The 17,930-nt window shown below is 39.4% G+C and overlaps 1 protein-coding gene across 2 annotated transcripts; it reads left to right on the top strand.

Annotated features, from left to right (window-relative positions):
• Positions 1-1,040: 1,040 nt before the first annotated feature.
• INSYN1 (inhibitory synaptic factor 1) lies at positions 1,041-17,726 on the top strand. Of its 2 annotated transcripts, XM_073652766.1 has the most exons (4): positions 1,041-1,408; positions 1,794-2,070; positions 12,616-13,063; positions 16,703-17,726. In XM_073652766.1, exons 3-4 carry the CDS (start codon positions 12,908-12,910, stop codon positions 17,288-17,290), a joined length of 744 nt encoding a protein of 247 aa, XP_073508867.1. In that variant the 5' UTR covers positions 1,041-1,408; positions 1,794-2,070; positions 12,616-12,907; the 3' UTR covers positions 17,291-17,726. The 2 variants fall into 2 exon arrangements, with proteins under 2 accessions (XP_073508867.1, XP_073508868.1); XM_073652767.1 differs by lacking the exon at positions 1,794-2,070.
• The last annotated feature ends 204 nt before the right edge of the window (positions 17,727-17,930 follow it).

Below are 17,930 nucleotides of genomic sequence, written 5' to 3'. Positions count from 1 at the left end.
GCATAATTAGAAGATCCGGGACAAGACTAGTCTGGGGGAAAAGGACTAGTCTGGGGGCCCCACTGAACTAGTCCTGTCTCAATCACATGCGATGCTGCGGAATAAAACTGCAGCATCATTAGTAAGCTACATAAAAGACATGATCAGATTAAAGAAATCTGTATCCATACCACTATAGTATCATTTGGGGAAGACATGGGATCTGACAGGTTTCCTTTAAAATCCTAATGATTTATTATGTTTTTCCATTGTGTCTGTAAAAAATGTTGAACCTTGATATTAAGACAAATTTTCCAGAAAAAAAAATAAAAAATCAAGTTGGTTACCCTGTTCCCAGGGATTACTACGGAGGGAACGAGGCCAGACTTGTTCTCCCCTATTGATATATATCTTTGGAGGTCATATACGGTTGGTTGCTTTGTGTTGTGAATTTTACGTATTGAGAAGGAAACAGATTTTAGATGTTAGAAGGCAATTATGACTTTTTGAGTAAGTGACTTGTTTGTAATCGTGACTTCCAATAGCATGCTTTTCAGATTTGATGGATTTTTCAGTGAATGGCTACCAGTGGCACTGCCCTGGTTTCCAAAACCCTTTAACTTCTTGGTGTAGTGAATTTCTTTTATACATAACTACCTAACCAGGGCGCTTGTCATCTAAATCTTAATACATATAAACAATCCAGATTTATCGTCCAGTCGTAATCACGGTCCATAACTATTCCCTCTTTAAGATAATAAAAACCTGCAGTGCTAGACTAAGGGGTTACCAAAACCAATGGAAGGCTACATGGCCTGACTATTGATGTGAACATGAGTTAAGATAAACATGCTGCAGTTCTCTAGCAGGGGAGGGGTTAATGCAGCAGTGCCCCTGCACATCTGCTCTGGGAGAAGGCTTTTGGGACACGGTGCATTCCGAGCAAGGAAATAGTTAAGTAAATGCCCCTAGTGCAGTAAATGGTACAACAAATGTGACTATGAGAAATATGGCACTGGAGCAATAGTCTGCAAGTGCCTACTAAACAGTGTTCAGTATCTTTCCCTCCTCCATAACTTCCTCCCTCCCCCTCCTGCTTCTTTTAGGCAGAGCTGGGGCACACGCTCTGGCCACTGTGCTTGACAAGGGGGAATCCAGAGACACAGCGAGAGATAGCTGTGCATCCCCCATGATAGAAAGAGGAGAGTGAGAGTGTCCCCTCCCACAGGCCAGCTGAGGAAATTGTGAAGAAGAGAAGGGTAAAGAAGAAGGAATGTCGCAGAGGGCTGAAGCATCCAGCACTGTGTTACAGCATCAGGACCAGAGAGGGAGAGATGAGGCCTGAGCTGTGTGTCTGCTCCTGTCTACCAGAGGGGAGAAAGAGGCTCATTCTGAATAAAGGGAACATCGACCCTTCCAACGCTGCATGGTGAGCGAGATATCACATTGGGCATAGGAAGGTAGGACAGAAAGGAATGGGGAGAAACTGAAGGAATAAATGTGGAGAGGACAGGGATGCGGAGGGAGAGAAGGAGGCGAAATGACAACACATACTGTATACAGTACAGATGATGCAGGCAAGTATACATGACTGTAATGTTAAGCGTGCAAGTCAAGAAGGAGGAAAATAAAGGGCGCTGACAGGGTAAAAATATGGGGCAGAAAGGGATTGAGGGGGTTTCTAATAGATGACACTCTAGATTGCCTAGGAAAAGGTACGACTAGTATGTAAAGACATGGTGGAGCTGAAAGGCATGGAGTAAAGGCTGGAGCTAAAGCAAGAACCATTACTAAGATTCTATCTGTCTACATAGGTTGGAGGAGCTGCTCCTTACTTATCAGAACCCCTGTAAGCAATCCACACTGTCTCATATGGGATCGGGATGTGGAAACATGACGGAAACATTTCTTCTTCTGGTGGCCTTGTGAGAATCCTTGGGAGGGAGAACTCCCTGTTTTGGATTGTGTGCACACTGGGGTTGCCTGGATGTCATTTTACAATCATCAGAGCAGAACACTAAAACGCAGGAACGTCTCTCTCTGTCCTTTCCAGTTGATGAACATAGTCACATCACCCATCTCAATGAGCAGGTAAGACGAAGCTACAATCTGCCTCTGGCACCTCTTGACAAAATGTGAAGAGGAAAAGGAGATGGAGGATTGTGGGTGGGGTGTATGGAGAAGCAAAGTGGACAGTATGGGTCAAGGCAAAAATGGAATCAAAACCAATAAGTTAAAAAAGGGGAAGAGGCCAAAAAGATCCAGATAAATAATAATTACAATATTCTGCATCTGACAACCATTTGTTATGCCCCTGTTATTTTACCCTGGCTATGCATGCTCTAGTTAACCTCTCGACAGCAGGTCCTCCTATTTCTATAAATAATCTCTCCATAGAAATACATCACTTGCTCTGTAAAAGGCAAATTATCCTTGGACGTTCTCTAGGGTAATTATTTTTGGGGGGAGGTACTGGGCATCTGCACATGATAAACAGTCAAGAGGCATGACTATATCATGCATGAATACCCGTTAAATTGTGTTAATATACAATTGATTATTCTTGAACGACGTTTACCAGATGTAACATAACTATCCAGTCCATAAACATTCATTTTCTATTATAAGTACCCTGCTATAATGATATCTAGCTCATATATTGTTCTTAAACGGGGTGTATTTCAATGATTTATACATATACATATTTCAATTAATATAAGGATCAAAAACAGGGAATTGATTTCAGTAAATGAAAACTGCTGTATTTCAAATATGGATTTGCTGTTTTAAGTACATCACCATGCTACTATTTTGACCAGCTGTGTAACTTCCTACGTTAGCTGCACATGCCCAGGACAAACCACTATTGATGAATTATCTGAAATTGAACCTGAGCATGTGCAGAGGCGTCCCATAGCTTTTCCTTGTCTTATGTGTCAGTAGGTTGCAAGTAGCCATAGTACTGACAGGCAAACTGTTAAAAAGAGAAGGGCAGTAGGCACATGGGTGCAAAAGCAGAAAATTATTTTTTTTTTCTGATAAAGAATGGTGGAAAACACACTTTAATATAATTTTACTTTTGAGAAGGCATAAGAAAATTAAATCTCATAACTCCGACCCAAAATAGCAATGCATTTTTTTGGGCGATGTTAAAGAAAATAATGATCAAAGTCTAGTAATTCAGCAAAACCTAATCATTCATTCTGATAGGTCCTGACATCATGATGAGGTTGGACCAGGACATTCTCTCTACCAATGTTAGCAGCTTTCTAGGTAATGACTTCTCTGCTGTTAGTTTATCCTGGTAAAGCTGCAGACCTCTTGGAGCAGGGATAACAAATTCCATTTTAGACTGATTTCTACAAATATCAGACAATGTTCGGAGAGGGATAGATCCTTTTGTTACTGTATCAGCCACTTTTAGGTAATATGTAATTTTGTACATGTTACCATGGATGTGGTGGACTCAGTCTAAACATTATTACTTTACTCTATTGATATATGTATTCGACACAATCAGTGGGTGTCAGATCTCCATACTGAAAAGCTAGATGCTGGTGGAAAATATTATTTGTGGTATATAAATCTTGGTATTTTCATGCTATGACTGTATATTGTTATATTGCTTGGATTTTAAACTGTGCAAGCTGAAAATAATCTACTTGCTCATAAACGAGCCCGAGTAATTATAATGCACTATTCTTCCATTTCTATCAGTTGTATGCACACACGTAGTGCTAATGGTACAATTGCAATGGTAGTGATTAATACCTACGTTTCTAGGCTTGACAAAGTAAAATCTAAACATTTTTTCTTGAAGAAGCACTCCCATTAAGTTTTTTATTCATTAAATGTGTGCGTATGCATATAATGTAGTGTAAGTGTATATAAATACCTGCCACTGCTCTCTCCGGTGTCCAGCACAGTTCTCCTCTTCTCAGTGCATCAACGCAGTTGTGGCTAGGTGGGTCACTCAATGTTCTATACATGAGCCGGAAGTCTCTTTTACAATTAAAGTCTATCGAGCCTCGTTCTGACTCTCCATAGACTTACATTGTAAAAGTCACTTTCGGGTCACACAAAGCGCAGTATGACCCAGAGGATCTGCAGAGGGGTGATGTCACTGAGAAGTGGAGGAAAACGGTGCTGGATCCTGGAGAGAGCAGCAGTAGGTGAGTATATTAATACACTCACACTACACTACATGCATACAGGTGCTTCTCACAAAATTAGAATATCATCAAAAAGTTAATTTATTTCAGTTCTTCAATACAAAAAGTGAAACTCATATATTACATAAAGTCATTACAAACAGAGTGATATATTTCAAGTGTTTATTTCTGTTAATGTTGATGATTAAATTAGAATAATTAACAAAAAACACCTGCAAAGGCTTCCTAAGCTGTTAAAATGGTCCCTTAGTCTGTTTCAGTAGGCTCCACAATCATGGGGAAGACTGCTGACTTGACAGATGTCCAGAAGGCAGTCATTGACACACTCCACAAGGAGGGTAAGTCACAAAAGGTAATTGCTAAAGAAGCTGGCTGTTTACAGAGTGCTGTATCCAAGCATATTAATGGAAAGTTGAATGGAAGGAAAAAGTGTGGTAGGAAAGGTGCACCGGGATAACAGCAGCCTTGAAAGGATTGTTAAGAAAAGGCCATTCAAAAATTTGGGGGAGATTCACAAGGAGTGGACTGCTGCTGGAGTCATTGCTTCAAGAACCACCACCACACACAGACGTATCCAGGACATGAGCTACAAGTGTCGCATTCCTTGTGTCAAGCCACTCATGACCAATAGACAACGCCGAAGCGTCTTACCTAGACCAAAGAGAGAAAGACCTGGACTGTTGCTCAGTGGTCCAAGGAGTTGTCTTCAGATTAAAGTAAATTTTGCATTTCATTTGGAAATCAGGGTCCCAGAGACTGGAGGAAGAGTTGAGAGGCCACAATCCAAGCTGCTTGAGGTCTAGTGTGAAGTTTCCACAATCAGTGATGGTTTGGGGAGCCATGTTATCTGCTGGTGTAGGTCCATTGTGTTTTATCAAGACCAAAGTCAGGGCAGCCGTCTACCAGGAAATTTTAGAGCACTTCATGCTTCCCTCTGTCGACAAGCTTTTTGGAGATGGAAATATCATTCTCTAGCAGGACTTGGCACCTGTCCACACTGTCAAAAGTACCAATACCTGGTTTAAAAACAACAGTATCACTGTGCTTGATTGGCCAGCAAACTCACCTGACCTTAACCCCATAGAGAATCTATGGGGTATTGTCAAGGGGAAGATGAGAGACACCAGTCCCAACAATGCAGACGAGCTGAAGGCTGCTATCAAAGCAACCTGGGCTTCCACAACACCTCAGCAGTGCCACAGGCTGATCGCCTCCATGCCACGCCGTATTGATGCAGTAATTGATACAAAATGAGCCCTGACCAAGTATTGAGTGCATTTACTGAACATACATTTCAGTAGGCCAACATTTCAGATTTTAAAAACATTTTTCAAGCTGTTATAAAGTATTCTAGTTTACTGAGATAATGACTTTTGTGTTTTCATTGGCTGTAAGCCATAATCATCAACATTAACAGAAATAAACACTTGAAATACATCACTCTGTTTGTAATGACTCTATATAATATGTGAGTTTCACTTTTTGTATTAAAGAACTGAAATAACTTAACTTTTTGATGATATTCTAATTTAGTGAGAAAAACCTGTATATACACACATCTAATGAACAAAAAACCGAATAGGACTGCTTCTTTAACTACTGATTGTGTACTCTATCTGCTTTCCTAAGCCCTTGTTAGAGTCTATTGAAAACCATTTACCTGCTGCCATTTTTATTCCATGTTACCTTTTCTTTGAACCCATCCTTCCTACTTTTTTTGTTTTGGCCAATAACTGTTTCTGATTAAGTAGCTTTAACTGCATTCTCTAAATTCTAGACCACTTTTGTTTCTGGTATTGCAGCTCAGCAGAACTCAATTGAAGAGGGCTAAGCTGTACTAGCAGTCACAAGCCAAGTTCCACTAATTATAGAACAAAATAAGACCTTTTTATTTCAGACTATCCCAGCTAATTGTGAGTTCTTTACAATGACATGCAGCCATGTGACTAAAATATTCACTGTTACTGAATAATTTTGGTTGAACAGGGTTGTGTGTCTTACTTTACTGATTTACTTTGATAAATAAGGTTCAGTGTTATCAAAATGTAATATCTCTCATAAAAATTTATGACCTGTTATTCAACCCTTGTACCATGATGAACAGCTCCCCCACAACAGCATGATGTCACAACACCTACACTCATATAGTATGATGTCCACACACTCAGTATGATGTCCCCACAGTCCCCAACACAGTATGATGGTCCCACTACTTCCCCACAAAGTATATTGGTCTCCAAAGTTCCCTATACAGTGTAATCCTCCACAGCCCCCCAATTCACTATGATGACCCCACATATTCTCCCCACAAATGAATGCCAATTAGAAAAAAAAACACTATACACCTCACCTCCCACAGAGTATGATGGCACCAAAAAGCCCCTCAAAAATTATGATCCCACAAGCAGAATGATGGCCCCTCACAGAATGTTTGCCTCCTCATCCCCCTATACACTGTATGATGGCACATACAGTCCACAACACAGTATGATCACCACAGCCTCACAACGCAGTATGATTCCCACCACAGCCCTCAAATAGTATGATCACCTACAGTCCACTACACACAGTATGATTGCCCCTACAGCCCCCAATACACAGTATTATGGCCCACAGTTCCCTATACAATGTGATCCTCCACAGCCCCCCAATTCACTATGATGGCCCCACATATTCTCCCCACAAATGAATGCCAATTATAAAAAACCCACTACATACCACAGTCCCTGTGAGATCGGACTAGACAGGCTAGGCCTTGCTCCCCATTCATATCAGTGAGCCATAGACCCATGAGTATGTCCTTACATAAAGCACTTCTGAAAGGCAGAAACAACGCAAAACACATTCCAAGTCAGAACTGCTTGTACCCAGTCATCTAATTAGCACATCTTTGCCGTTATCAAGGTTTCAAGGTTGCTCAGGTCTCTACATTCATCCATTTTTCCTGCTTCCAAAACATCAAATTCAAAAAATACCTGGACACTTGCTGTCTTGAAGATGATAATTTGAGGAACAGACATAGGCAGAGCAAATAACAAGGTCTTGCAGGGATCATAAATCACATGTGAGAAGGTACTGGAGGATTAAGGCAGAGTTGTATGCAGGGGACAGATTATACACAGCCTTGTATGTCATTGTATTTTGAAAGTAATACTGGTCAGTGGTTCTACAGTAAAGGGATTGCCAGAGAAAAGATGAATGAAAGAAGTTGTGATATAACCAAGCAGCAGAACTGGTGAGAAATTAGAAGGCTGCCAGAACATCAGAAGGGAGACTACAGAATAGGTTGTTGTAGTAGTCTAGGTAGAAAACAATAACATTTGGCATGTACAAGTATCAGAAGCATAGCTACCAGAGGGGTACTACTGCTCTCTTTTCTGTAGATCACAGGGCGCTTTAAGCTTGCGGTCTACAGAAAGGCAGAAGAACCAGCACATGCACAGTACTCCAGCGTCCCGGCACGGTGACATCATCACACCGCGCCGGGACTCTGATGTCCAGTGCGTGTTCCAGCGCTTTGCAGAAGGACTTCTTAGGATCCTGGATTAGGTGAGTATATAATGTTTTTTTATTTAATTAAAACATATGGGGGCATCAAAGTGTGGTGGCATCATAAAGTATGGGGGCATCATAAAGTATGGCAGCATCAAAGTGTGGTGGCATTATAAATTGTGGGGGCAACATAAAGTATGGGAGCATTAAAAAGTATGGAGGCATCATGTGACTGTGGGAGCATCATAAAATATAAAGTAGCATGTAAAAGTTTGGGCACCCCTGGTCAAAATTAGTGTTATTGTGAACAGTTAAGCAACTTGAAGATGAAATGATCTCTAAAATGCCTAGTTAAAGATGATACATTCCCTTTGTATTTAGACAAATATATATATATATATATATATATATATATATATATATATATATTTTTTTTTATTATTTTTTTTTTATTTATTTATTTATTTTTTTCCATTTTTCCATTTTAAAAATTACAAAAAGGAAAATGGACTGATGCAAAAGTTTGGGCACCCAGCAACAACAAAAATTGAGTGAACACCCAAGTAATCAATAAACAATAATTTTATTACTACATAAATATAAAAACTGCATATTGGCAGAAAGATAAAATTACATAAAAGGGGAAAAAGTTAAACACAGGGAAATCACAGGGAAACGCGTATAGAAAGTGGGTCGAATAGTCAAATGGTATTATCCCTAATATACAATATATAAGCAGCACATTGTGTTTAGCAGCAAAGGTGTAAACAATATTACATAGTCATGTATATCCAAGTGGATCTAGAAGACAAATCATTGTATATATAAACACCCCAACAAATACATCATAGTACAGCAGGTAAGTAAATAAATAGAGAAGTTTTTACCAGATATAAATACCCTACAGCTCCAACGTACGTTTGGCCAAGTGGCTTTCTCAATTAGTATGAGAAAGCCACCTGGCGAAACGTACATGTTTCCCTGTGTTTAACTTGTTCCCCTTTTATGTAATTTTCTCTTTCTGCCAATATGCAGTTTTTAGATTTATGTAGTAATAAAAATATTTTTATTGATTATTTGGGCGTTCACTAAATTTTGTTGCTGCTTATATATCTCAGGGGTGAATACCCACCTATGCTATATTTATAATTAGAGAACTTTGGTTATCTTGGTTGTTGCATATTTTATGGATAGTACATAGTAGCACCCCGTTTTGAAAGTATCACAGCTTGTAATCACTTTTTGTAGCCAGACAAGAGTCTTTCATTTCTGTTTTGAGAGCTTTTCATCCATTCCTCCTTAAAACACAGCTCATCACCCCAAGAACACCATCCTCACAGTGAAACATGGAGGTGGCAGCATTATGCTGTGGGGATGTTTTTCGGCTGCAGGGACAGGTTTCCGGACCCAAAGGCCGCTCTACTTATTTATTAGCTTAATGCATGTACAGTAAGCTACACACGCAAGGCACTAATTATATATCTCACTTGTATCTATCTCTCCCATATCTATTATCTACAATATCTATCTCTCTATCATCTACCTTACATCTATCTATCTACTGTATCTATATCTTTGCACGTCATTAACACCTAAATATGTGTAATTTCTATTCTGCATTCTATTCCGGTACATGTCACAAGGATGGCATACGGATGTCACATGAATGGTACACTCGTACACAAGGGTGGCACAAGGATCACACACAAATGGTACACGGACGGACAACAGAAAACTTAACGGATAGTGTGTGCGTTTTTTTAAGCAGACGTGAATGGGGCCAAACTAGCAGTATCATGTATGCCTATGAGGCTGTTAGTTCAGAGCAGGAGACGTGTGGTCAGATCTGCAATTGCATCTGTAATAAACACTGATTAATATGTAGTTGTTATACAGTCGTGTGAATGAAGCCTAATTAATCAGACTGTTTTCTTTCATATGGTAAAGACTGGAGACTGCATAAATAGTGTTGAGTTTACTACTCAATTGAAGGATGCAAAGAAAATACATTTTCTGTTTTATACAAAAATATTGAATGGCAGTAGCTGAATAATTCTTTGCTAATATAATATAAAACTGTCTCTGATCCAACAGTATTTTTCAAAAAAAGTTTTCTAATGACTAAATGATTATTGGACATCTAATGGCCCCTGACCCAATACATTACAATGTTTTTTTCTTTGTTTTTTACGCGTGTTACATATTTTCATTGTTGTCTAATAATTAATAATGTTATGAAGAGATTTAAAATGATGTAACAAAAACATTACATAGAAAAGACAAAAATTTCAGGATACCAGGTTTCAAGTCTGCCAGAGAGACATCAGCTCTTTTTAGTATCTTTCTGCTTTGGCTCAGTGAGAGTTGCCCTTAGTGAGGGACCCCTTTATATGATGTCCATATACAGTACAGACCAAAAGTTTGGACACACCTTCTCATTTAAAGATTTTTCTGTATTTTCATGACTATGAAAATTGTACATTCACACTGAAGGCATCAAAACTATGAATTAACACATGTGGAATTGTATACTTAACAAAAAAGTGTGAAACAACTGAAAATATGTCTTATATTCTAGGTTCTTCAAAGTAGCCACCTTTTGCTTTGATGACTGCTTTGCACACTCTTGGCATTCTCTTTATGAGCTTCAAGAGGTAGTCACCGGAAATGGTTTTCACGTCACAGGTGTGCCCTGTCAGGTTTAATAAGTGGGATTTCTTGCCTTATAAATGGGGTTGGGACCATCAGTTGTGTTGTGCAGAAGTCTGGTGGATACACAGCTGATAGTCCTACTGAATAGCCTGTTAGAATTTGTATTATGGCAAGAAAAAAGCAGCTAAGTAAAGAAAATCGAGTGGCCATCATTACTTTAAGAAATGAAGGTCAGTCAGTCCAAAAAATTGGGCAAACTTTGAAAGTGTCCCCAAGTGCAGTTGCAAAAACCATCAAGCGCTACAAAGAAACTGGCTCACATGAGGACCGCCCCAGGAAAGGAAGACCAAGAGTCACCTCTGCTTTATCTGAGTCACCAGCCTCAGAAATCGCAGGTTAACAGCAGCTCAGATTAGAGACCAGGTCAATGCTACACAGAGTTCTAGCAGCAGACACATCTCTACAATAACTGTTAAGAGGAGACTTTGTGCAGCAGGCCTTCATGGTAAAATAGCTGCTAGGAAACCACTGCTAAGGACAGGCAACAAGCAGAAGAGACTTGTTTGGGCTAAAGAACACAAGGAATGGACATTAGACCAGTGGAAATCTGTGCTTTGGTCTGATGAGTCCAAATTTGAGATCTTTGGTTCCAACCACCGTGTCTTTCTGTGATGCAGAAAAGGTGAACGGATGGACTCTACATGCCTGGTTCCCACCGTGAAGCATGGAGGAGGAGGTGTGATGGTGTGGGGGTGCTTTGCTGGTGACACTGTTGGGGATTTATTCAAAATTGAAGGCATACTGAACCAGAATGGCTACCACAGCATCTTGCAGCGGCATGCTATTCCATCCAGTTTGCATTTAGTTGGACCATCATTTATTTTTCAACAGGACAATGACCCCAAACACACCTCCAGGCTGTGTAAGGGCTATTTGACCAAGAAGGAGGGTGATGGGGTGCTACGCCAGATGACCTGGCCTCCACAGTCACCAGACCTGAACTCTGGACCGCAGAGTGAAGGCAAAAGGGCCAACAAGTGCTAAGCATCTCTGGGCACTCCTTCAAGATTGTTGGAAGACCATTTCCGGTGACTACCTCTTGAAGCTCATCAAGAGAATGCCAAGAGTGTGCAAAGCAGTCATCAAAGCAAAAGGTGGCTACTTTGAAGAACCTAGAATATAAGACATATTTTCAGTTGTTTCACACTATTTTGTTAAGTATATAATTCCGCATGTGTTAATTCATAGTTTTGATGCCTTCAGTATGAATGTACAATTTTCATAGTCATGAAAATACAGAAAAATTTTTAAATGAGAAGGTGTGTCCAAACTTTTGGTCTGTACTGTATAAAGAGTGTAATAAAGTGGGATTGTCTATATGAGGCAGTCTCTTTCATTTTTGAATAAAACTTGGTTAGAAAAACACGTGAATAGTATATTTCCTGGCAAAACTAAGCTCTGTTTCCTCTGAAAAAGTCTGTGCTTGTGGCATATACGGAAAAATACAAGTGCCCTGCAGCCCCCATTTCCAAGAATGTATTGAATATGCATTTTCTGACTTCCGTAATGTCTATAAAGTACACCCTGTGGGTCTGTAGCATTTTGACATGCGTTAAGTGAATAAAACGTGCTATAAAACTGACTCTTTCAGAATATACATAATGTTACTATAGAAATACTTTACCTGCCCCAATAATTATTTTGTCTTTTAACAATGAAAGTTGAACTTTACTTGCATTATACAGTATATGCTGTATGCAGCGTTTTGTGCAGGGCTGTGGAGTCGGAGTCGGTATAAAATGGACCGACTCTGACTCCTAAATTATATAATAAATTGGGTTCAGTAGTTTAGTGCAGGATGTGCTAGAAATGTTTTCATAAGAATTTGGGAAAGTTATGAAATGTCCTATAAATGTCTGTCCTATTCCTTATCTAATGATCTAGTCTTTTAGTTGAGATGAATCTGTGCTGCACTTTATGTACATGCTCAGTAGTGAGGCTGGGCTGTGGAGTCGGAGTTGGTGTTGTAAGTGAGGGATATTGAGGAGTCAAGAGTCAGAGTTGGAGTCGGTGGTTTGGATTATCGACTCTACAGCCCTGGTTTTGTGTTACATCTCATTGTATGCTCCCATATGACTTCAATTATTGTTTCACAATCTTTTCTTTGGCATAGTTTTATTATTTCCAGCTGTCAACATAGCTATTTATTTATTTCCTGTTCAGTATAGTATCACCTGTGGTGCTATACATTGACTGTAATTCTAATTGTTCCATACAGTTGCACTCAATGTAACCCCAACTTTTTATTTTCTATTTATAGGCAGCAACATCTCAGATCTTCATGACTTGCACAACCCTGCCTCCTAAGCTACTATCAAATATTCCAACTTTTGCCTATCTTCTATTCTCTCTAATCCGACCTAACTTACCAACTTTATAGAAATAGATTTATTTGATTTTTATCAATCCTCCTGAAAAGGAGGCTGGGGAGTATTGTGTGTGGCTGTGCATAGGGAGGGGGTGCAGGGCAAGAGGGGGGTTAAACGTTAAGATGCAGAGCTCCCCCCAGAGGAGAGAAGCTGTAGAGGAGGCTGGAGGCCTCTCTCTGAATCATGTGCTCTCGGGGGGTGGGGAAGACCACGGAGCAAGGGGGACGCAGCTCCAGAACTGGGGAGAGGGAGAGAATTCGAGGGAGAGTCCGGGCAGTAATTGGTCAACTAGAAGGAATCTTACGGGATCTCAAGGAAGTGGCAAAAGAACTGAGAGAGGTGAGTGGATAATAAATGTTTCTTATTCTAAAAATTCATCATACTGTGTTTTCGTCTACGTTACTTAGATTTGAATCTATTCATGTATTACCACAATGCCACAACTAAATGAAACACTCAAAGCTATTTTATTTAATTTTATTTAATGTGTAAGTACATTTGATATCATAAAACAAGCGTAACACTAGGAATTGAAACAGAGGATTAACTTTAGGCTCTCGGGTCCCAGTAAACGATTTGTAACAGTTCTTCCCATTACGAGACATTTATGACATTGACCTTTTCATTTATCAAATAGGACTTTGCTTCTGCTAATGCCCCAGTTCCCAAGTGTGACTGATACCTCTATACAGCTATATCTAAACCCCTATATGCAAACTTACAATCAAAGTGCTATTCATTTTGTTGTCAAAACAATCTTGGAAAGTAACCCTTCATTGTAAAATTATTAGTAATTTTCATACATTGATATTTATACCATGTTAATGAAATTTTTCCTCTAATATGTATAAGATCTCAGTGTTATAAGAAATATGATATAAGGGGTTCGGTTTCTCCTTGTGGAGAGTGCCAAGCCAGCGTATTGAGATTTTTAGACCATGCCGTGCTCCTCTGGGAATTTAAATATGCAAGTATCCTCTTCAGAGAGGAAGAGGACAACAACTCTAGTACCTCCTAATGGGGACAGCAACCCTAAAAGTCAGTATCGACCCTTTATTGATCCTTGCCACATGACTTAAGATAAAAAGCCAAACCAGACACTCCATTTGCAAAATAAATGTAAGGGAAACCGGACATGCGGCACAATGTGCATATAGTTACCTGGACTAAGATTGGACATAGCTATAAATGCGCTATTTTTATTAAGTACTAGTATCATTATTTTATATTTTTTAGCAGTTATTTTCTCTTTAGGAGATATTAGCATGAATATATTGCTATAATAAGTCTTTATTTGCCATAACACTGGTTGTAGCAACTAGTACCTAACTCCAATAATGTAATATTACAGAAGCATAAGTAGTAATAAAGACGGGGAATAACATATACGTTAGGGAGGTGATTTTTTAGAATAGATTTTGAATTGCGACGTTTTTATACAGTACTTTTTTCACAATAATACCATTTGCTGTATATATGGTGACTTCTAATTGTATTGGACATGTAGGGGCCTAATCATCAAAACCGAATCATCACTTTGTGGTGTAAAAGCTTTGAAAAGTCACAAAAATGTTGAGATTTTTGGTGTTTTCACAGCACTTTGGATCAGCTCTGCCACAAGGGGAGGAACCAGAGCAGGATGGGGGTGTTATTACGCACACCCATCCATCTGATTCATGAAAAGTGCTGGTGTTGTTTAGAAAAGAAATGCTAACATTTCTGGCGCAGAGCATGGATGCGCAAGGCACTCAGAAGAAGCACCGATTTCAATAAGTGTGCGCACCTCTTAATGAATTCGGCACCTCTTCTACTCCATCAAGCGAGCGTAGGCTACACCTGTCTTGACAAATCGGACCAATAATTTGAAGTTTTATTCCGGAGTGCCAGATTGTGTGTAATTTCAAGCCATCGTATACTCACCTTTCTTCCTGCTGGAACATACTGACTTGAAAATGCAATTGTTTATACTTTCAGTGACATGAAGACAAGGGGATGACTAAAACCCTTGGCTAATATATGGATGGTTTCCATGGAAATTATAGCTCTGTTATTTTCAGCGCTGTACATACAAGCTTGACTCTGTTTATGAAGTGCTATATATATATTGTGGAAGCAGATTAACTAAAAATAATATATTCATTCACACAAGCTGAGGAATTTTATAATATAAAACACATGTAATTCCTGAAGATCCCCAAACAACCTATTAGTCAATGCTCTCAATGATAGAAAATGGGTAGAAGAAAGTAAGACATCTACTAGAACTGAAAGGGACATCACAAGGTAAACGACTACTCTATTATTAAGTATTATTGCTTACTGATAATAGCTTAGAGCTTTCTAAAATGGCTACTAGTCCTTGTAAATACAGGCTGTGAAAAAGCAATTGCCTCTCCCTCTATTTCTTATATGTTTGCTTTTTCACATTTTAAATGTTTTGGATCACCAAACTTATTTTCATTTGAAGTCAACATGAGTAAAATGTGGCATTTAAAAGATCATTTCATTTATTGGCGATAAAGATTTATTTATAAGCTTTATCACCTCTGTGAAAAACCCCTAAACCTAATAACTAATTGTGCAGTAAAGCTGCAATCAAGAGTTTGTGATAATGTGAATTGAGTTGATTGCTGTGGAGCAATTTTGTCCCACTCTTCTTTGCATAATTGTTTTCATTCGACTTTATTGGAGGGTTTTCGAGCATGAACTGCCCATTTAAGGTCTTGCCGCAGCATCTTAATTGGATTCAAAGTGGTCTTGCTTGTGTGCCCGGATCACTATTCTGCTCCAAAAGCCAACTACGTTTGAGCTGTAGGACATTCTCCTTCATAATTTTTTGATGATAAAGAGTAGAATTCCACAATATATATGACAAGTCACCCAGGTCCTGATAAAGCTAAGCAGTTCCAAACCATCATACTACCACCACCATGTTTGACTATTAGTGTTATGTACTTATGGGAGAATGTGGTATTAGCTTTACATTAGATGTAGAGGACTGTGTCTTCCAAAACATTCCTTCAGAATAATATCCCAAAGGGATTGTGGGGCAAATGTGAGACAAGCTTTTGTGTGCTTTTTGCTCAACAGTAGTTTGCACCTTGCAACTTTTCTGAGAACAGGTAAGAGGAAAGGACACAAAGCGTAATAAGGTCTTATCCGGTGGAGAAATAGGTCTAGGTGAGAGGTATAGGAAATGATCACCTTTTGGTGTTGTTTAGCCCACAACTGAGGAATCAAAGTATGACAAGTGCTGCAATAACCTCGGGATGAGAAATCCCACAGTGTAGAACTAGAAGTAGGAGGACAGGACCGAAGTTGAACCAGCTGCTTCAGGATTTCTCCATTTGAACTGCTTGCGGTTTGCTGAGACCACATCTGTGTACATGTTTATGACTCATGACATCCCCCAATAGAGTCATTTACTTCAAATATGCAAACGGAATCTAAACCTTGGACGTTTGGTGTCCAATTGAACTTTTTTCCATCAATGTCTATCCTTTTAGGTGAACACAATAGCGTAGTTTAGATTTCAGTTACTTTCTTTGCCATTTGTTTGTGAATCTCTTTAGAAGGTGGAATCATGTGCTGCTTCTGCAGACCTTCTAGCCTGCCTCACTTTGCCAGACAGACAGGTTTTTTTTAAGTAACGTTCAGATTTACTAGGTCTGACTGTAATCATGGTTGGGTGTGTGTAATATGTAATATTGCCTCAAATGATAAGTTTCATGATCTCAAACACTCAAGTGTGACAAATTGATAAAAATAGAAGAAATTTGGAACGGGCAAATAATGTAGATGTGAGACAACTGGTGAAATTTTATGACACTCTCATCTTATTAAACTTTGCTATAGGTTTTTAGTAAAATATTGACCGTAGTTGAACAATATGTTATAGAATGCGTCATGTACACTGCTATTTTGTAAAATCTGTACTTCATGAGAACCACCAAGTAACACATTGTATATATGTTTTAGGTTGTGGAGCAGATAGACAGACTTACTTCGGACTTTGAGTTTGAGTTGGATGCCGATGACTGGACCCCAGGAACTGTTAGTAGCACATCAAGCAGTGAAAAAGGTCCTCTCTGTGATCTGGGACCCCTGGATTTCCTGAGTTCAGACAGCTGGGAATTCTGTTCTTTTCTAGAAGCCTCCACCCCTTCTGACTCTGGAGATGGCTCAGACCGTCCTCCTGATTTTAGGCTACTTAATGGTGGGGCTACACCCAATGGTCCAGATTCTTCTAGTGAAGAAACTCCTGTCCCACCACAGAAGCCTCTACCAACAAGGACCCCTGGCTCCAGAGACAGAGTAAGATTTAGTGATAAAGTTCTGTATCATGCACTATGTTGTGATGACAGTGAAGATCCCCCATATGGCCAAGACGCGCCTCGAGAACCTCCTAGGCCTGCTGTACCTTGTAATGTTATACGAAGCAGTAAAGGAGGAATGCCTGGAGTCAAGAGGGGCACAAGGAACTGCAGCACCCAAACTGTGTGCGACAAGAGCACCCAGACTGTGCTACCATATGTGCCAAAAAAAGGAAAGAAGGAGCAAAATTGAAGATCGACAAGGGGTGTATAATGTAGTGATTAGTAAAAGAAATCTAGTTAAAGAGACATTGGGACTGTGAACATAGGTTTAACTGAATAACAGAACTTGTTAATATATTTCTTCGGTAGCTGAATGAGTGGAATATTTGAATGGATGTATTACCAGATCTGAAGGTTTTTTATGTATAACAAGAGAGCAGTGTGAAAAACTGATTAAATAGGTGTCATGTTGACATCTCTGCACACTAATATAATATGGGCAATATATGGTGCACTTTTTAACCTTTCTTATAAACTGGTGGGAAAAGGGCACTAAAGAGGGACCCTTCAGAACCCACCCAGTAACCTCACATCTCCTACTGTGACCTCACGTCTTACTGTCCCTGCGCCAGCAAAATCTTCACCTCACATGTATACAATTAAAGAGGATAAATAGCAAGTTTAAAGTGTAATGTGTCTTTGTCTTTTTCAGGATAGAAAATCATTAGCCCTATTCACATTGTAACAATATATAAAGGGCTACTGCAATAACACAGGCTCATTGTATTAGAGGGAAACTGCTCTCATCAAAACAAATATCCAATATCTGGAGTAATTGCTCTCCAAAGGTCAATCTACTTTCTGCTGCACCCTACCAATTTCATAGCTGC

Source organism: Phyllobates terribilis, unplaced genomic scaffold (genome assembly GCF_046119375.1).
Source record: "Phyllobates terribilis strain yellow unplaced genomic scaffold, ASM4611937v1 Scaffold_11__3_contigs__length_659146591, whole genome shotgun sequence".
In the NCBI taxonomy this organism is placed as follows: domain Eukaryota; kingdom Metazoa; phylum Chordata; class Amphibia; order Anura; family Dendrobatidae; genus Phyllobates; species Phyllobates terribilis.
Note: the sequence above shows the minus strand (reverse complement) of the source record. Positions and strands in the feature narration are given on the sequence as shown.

Excerpts from the sequence above, each read along its gene's own strand:
- INSYN1 (XM_073652767.1), top strand. The coding sequence starts at position 12,908 with ATGTGCTCTCGGGGGGTGGGGAAGACCACGGAGCAAGGGGGACGCAGC. Across the intron at positions 13,064-16,702 it reads TGGCAAAAGAACTGAGAGAG|GTTGTGGAGCAGATAGACAG; the intron begins GTGAGTGGATAA and ends TATATGTTTTAG.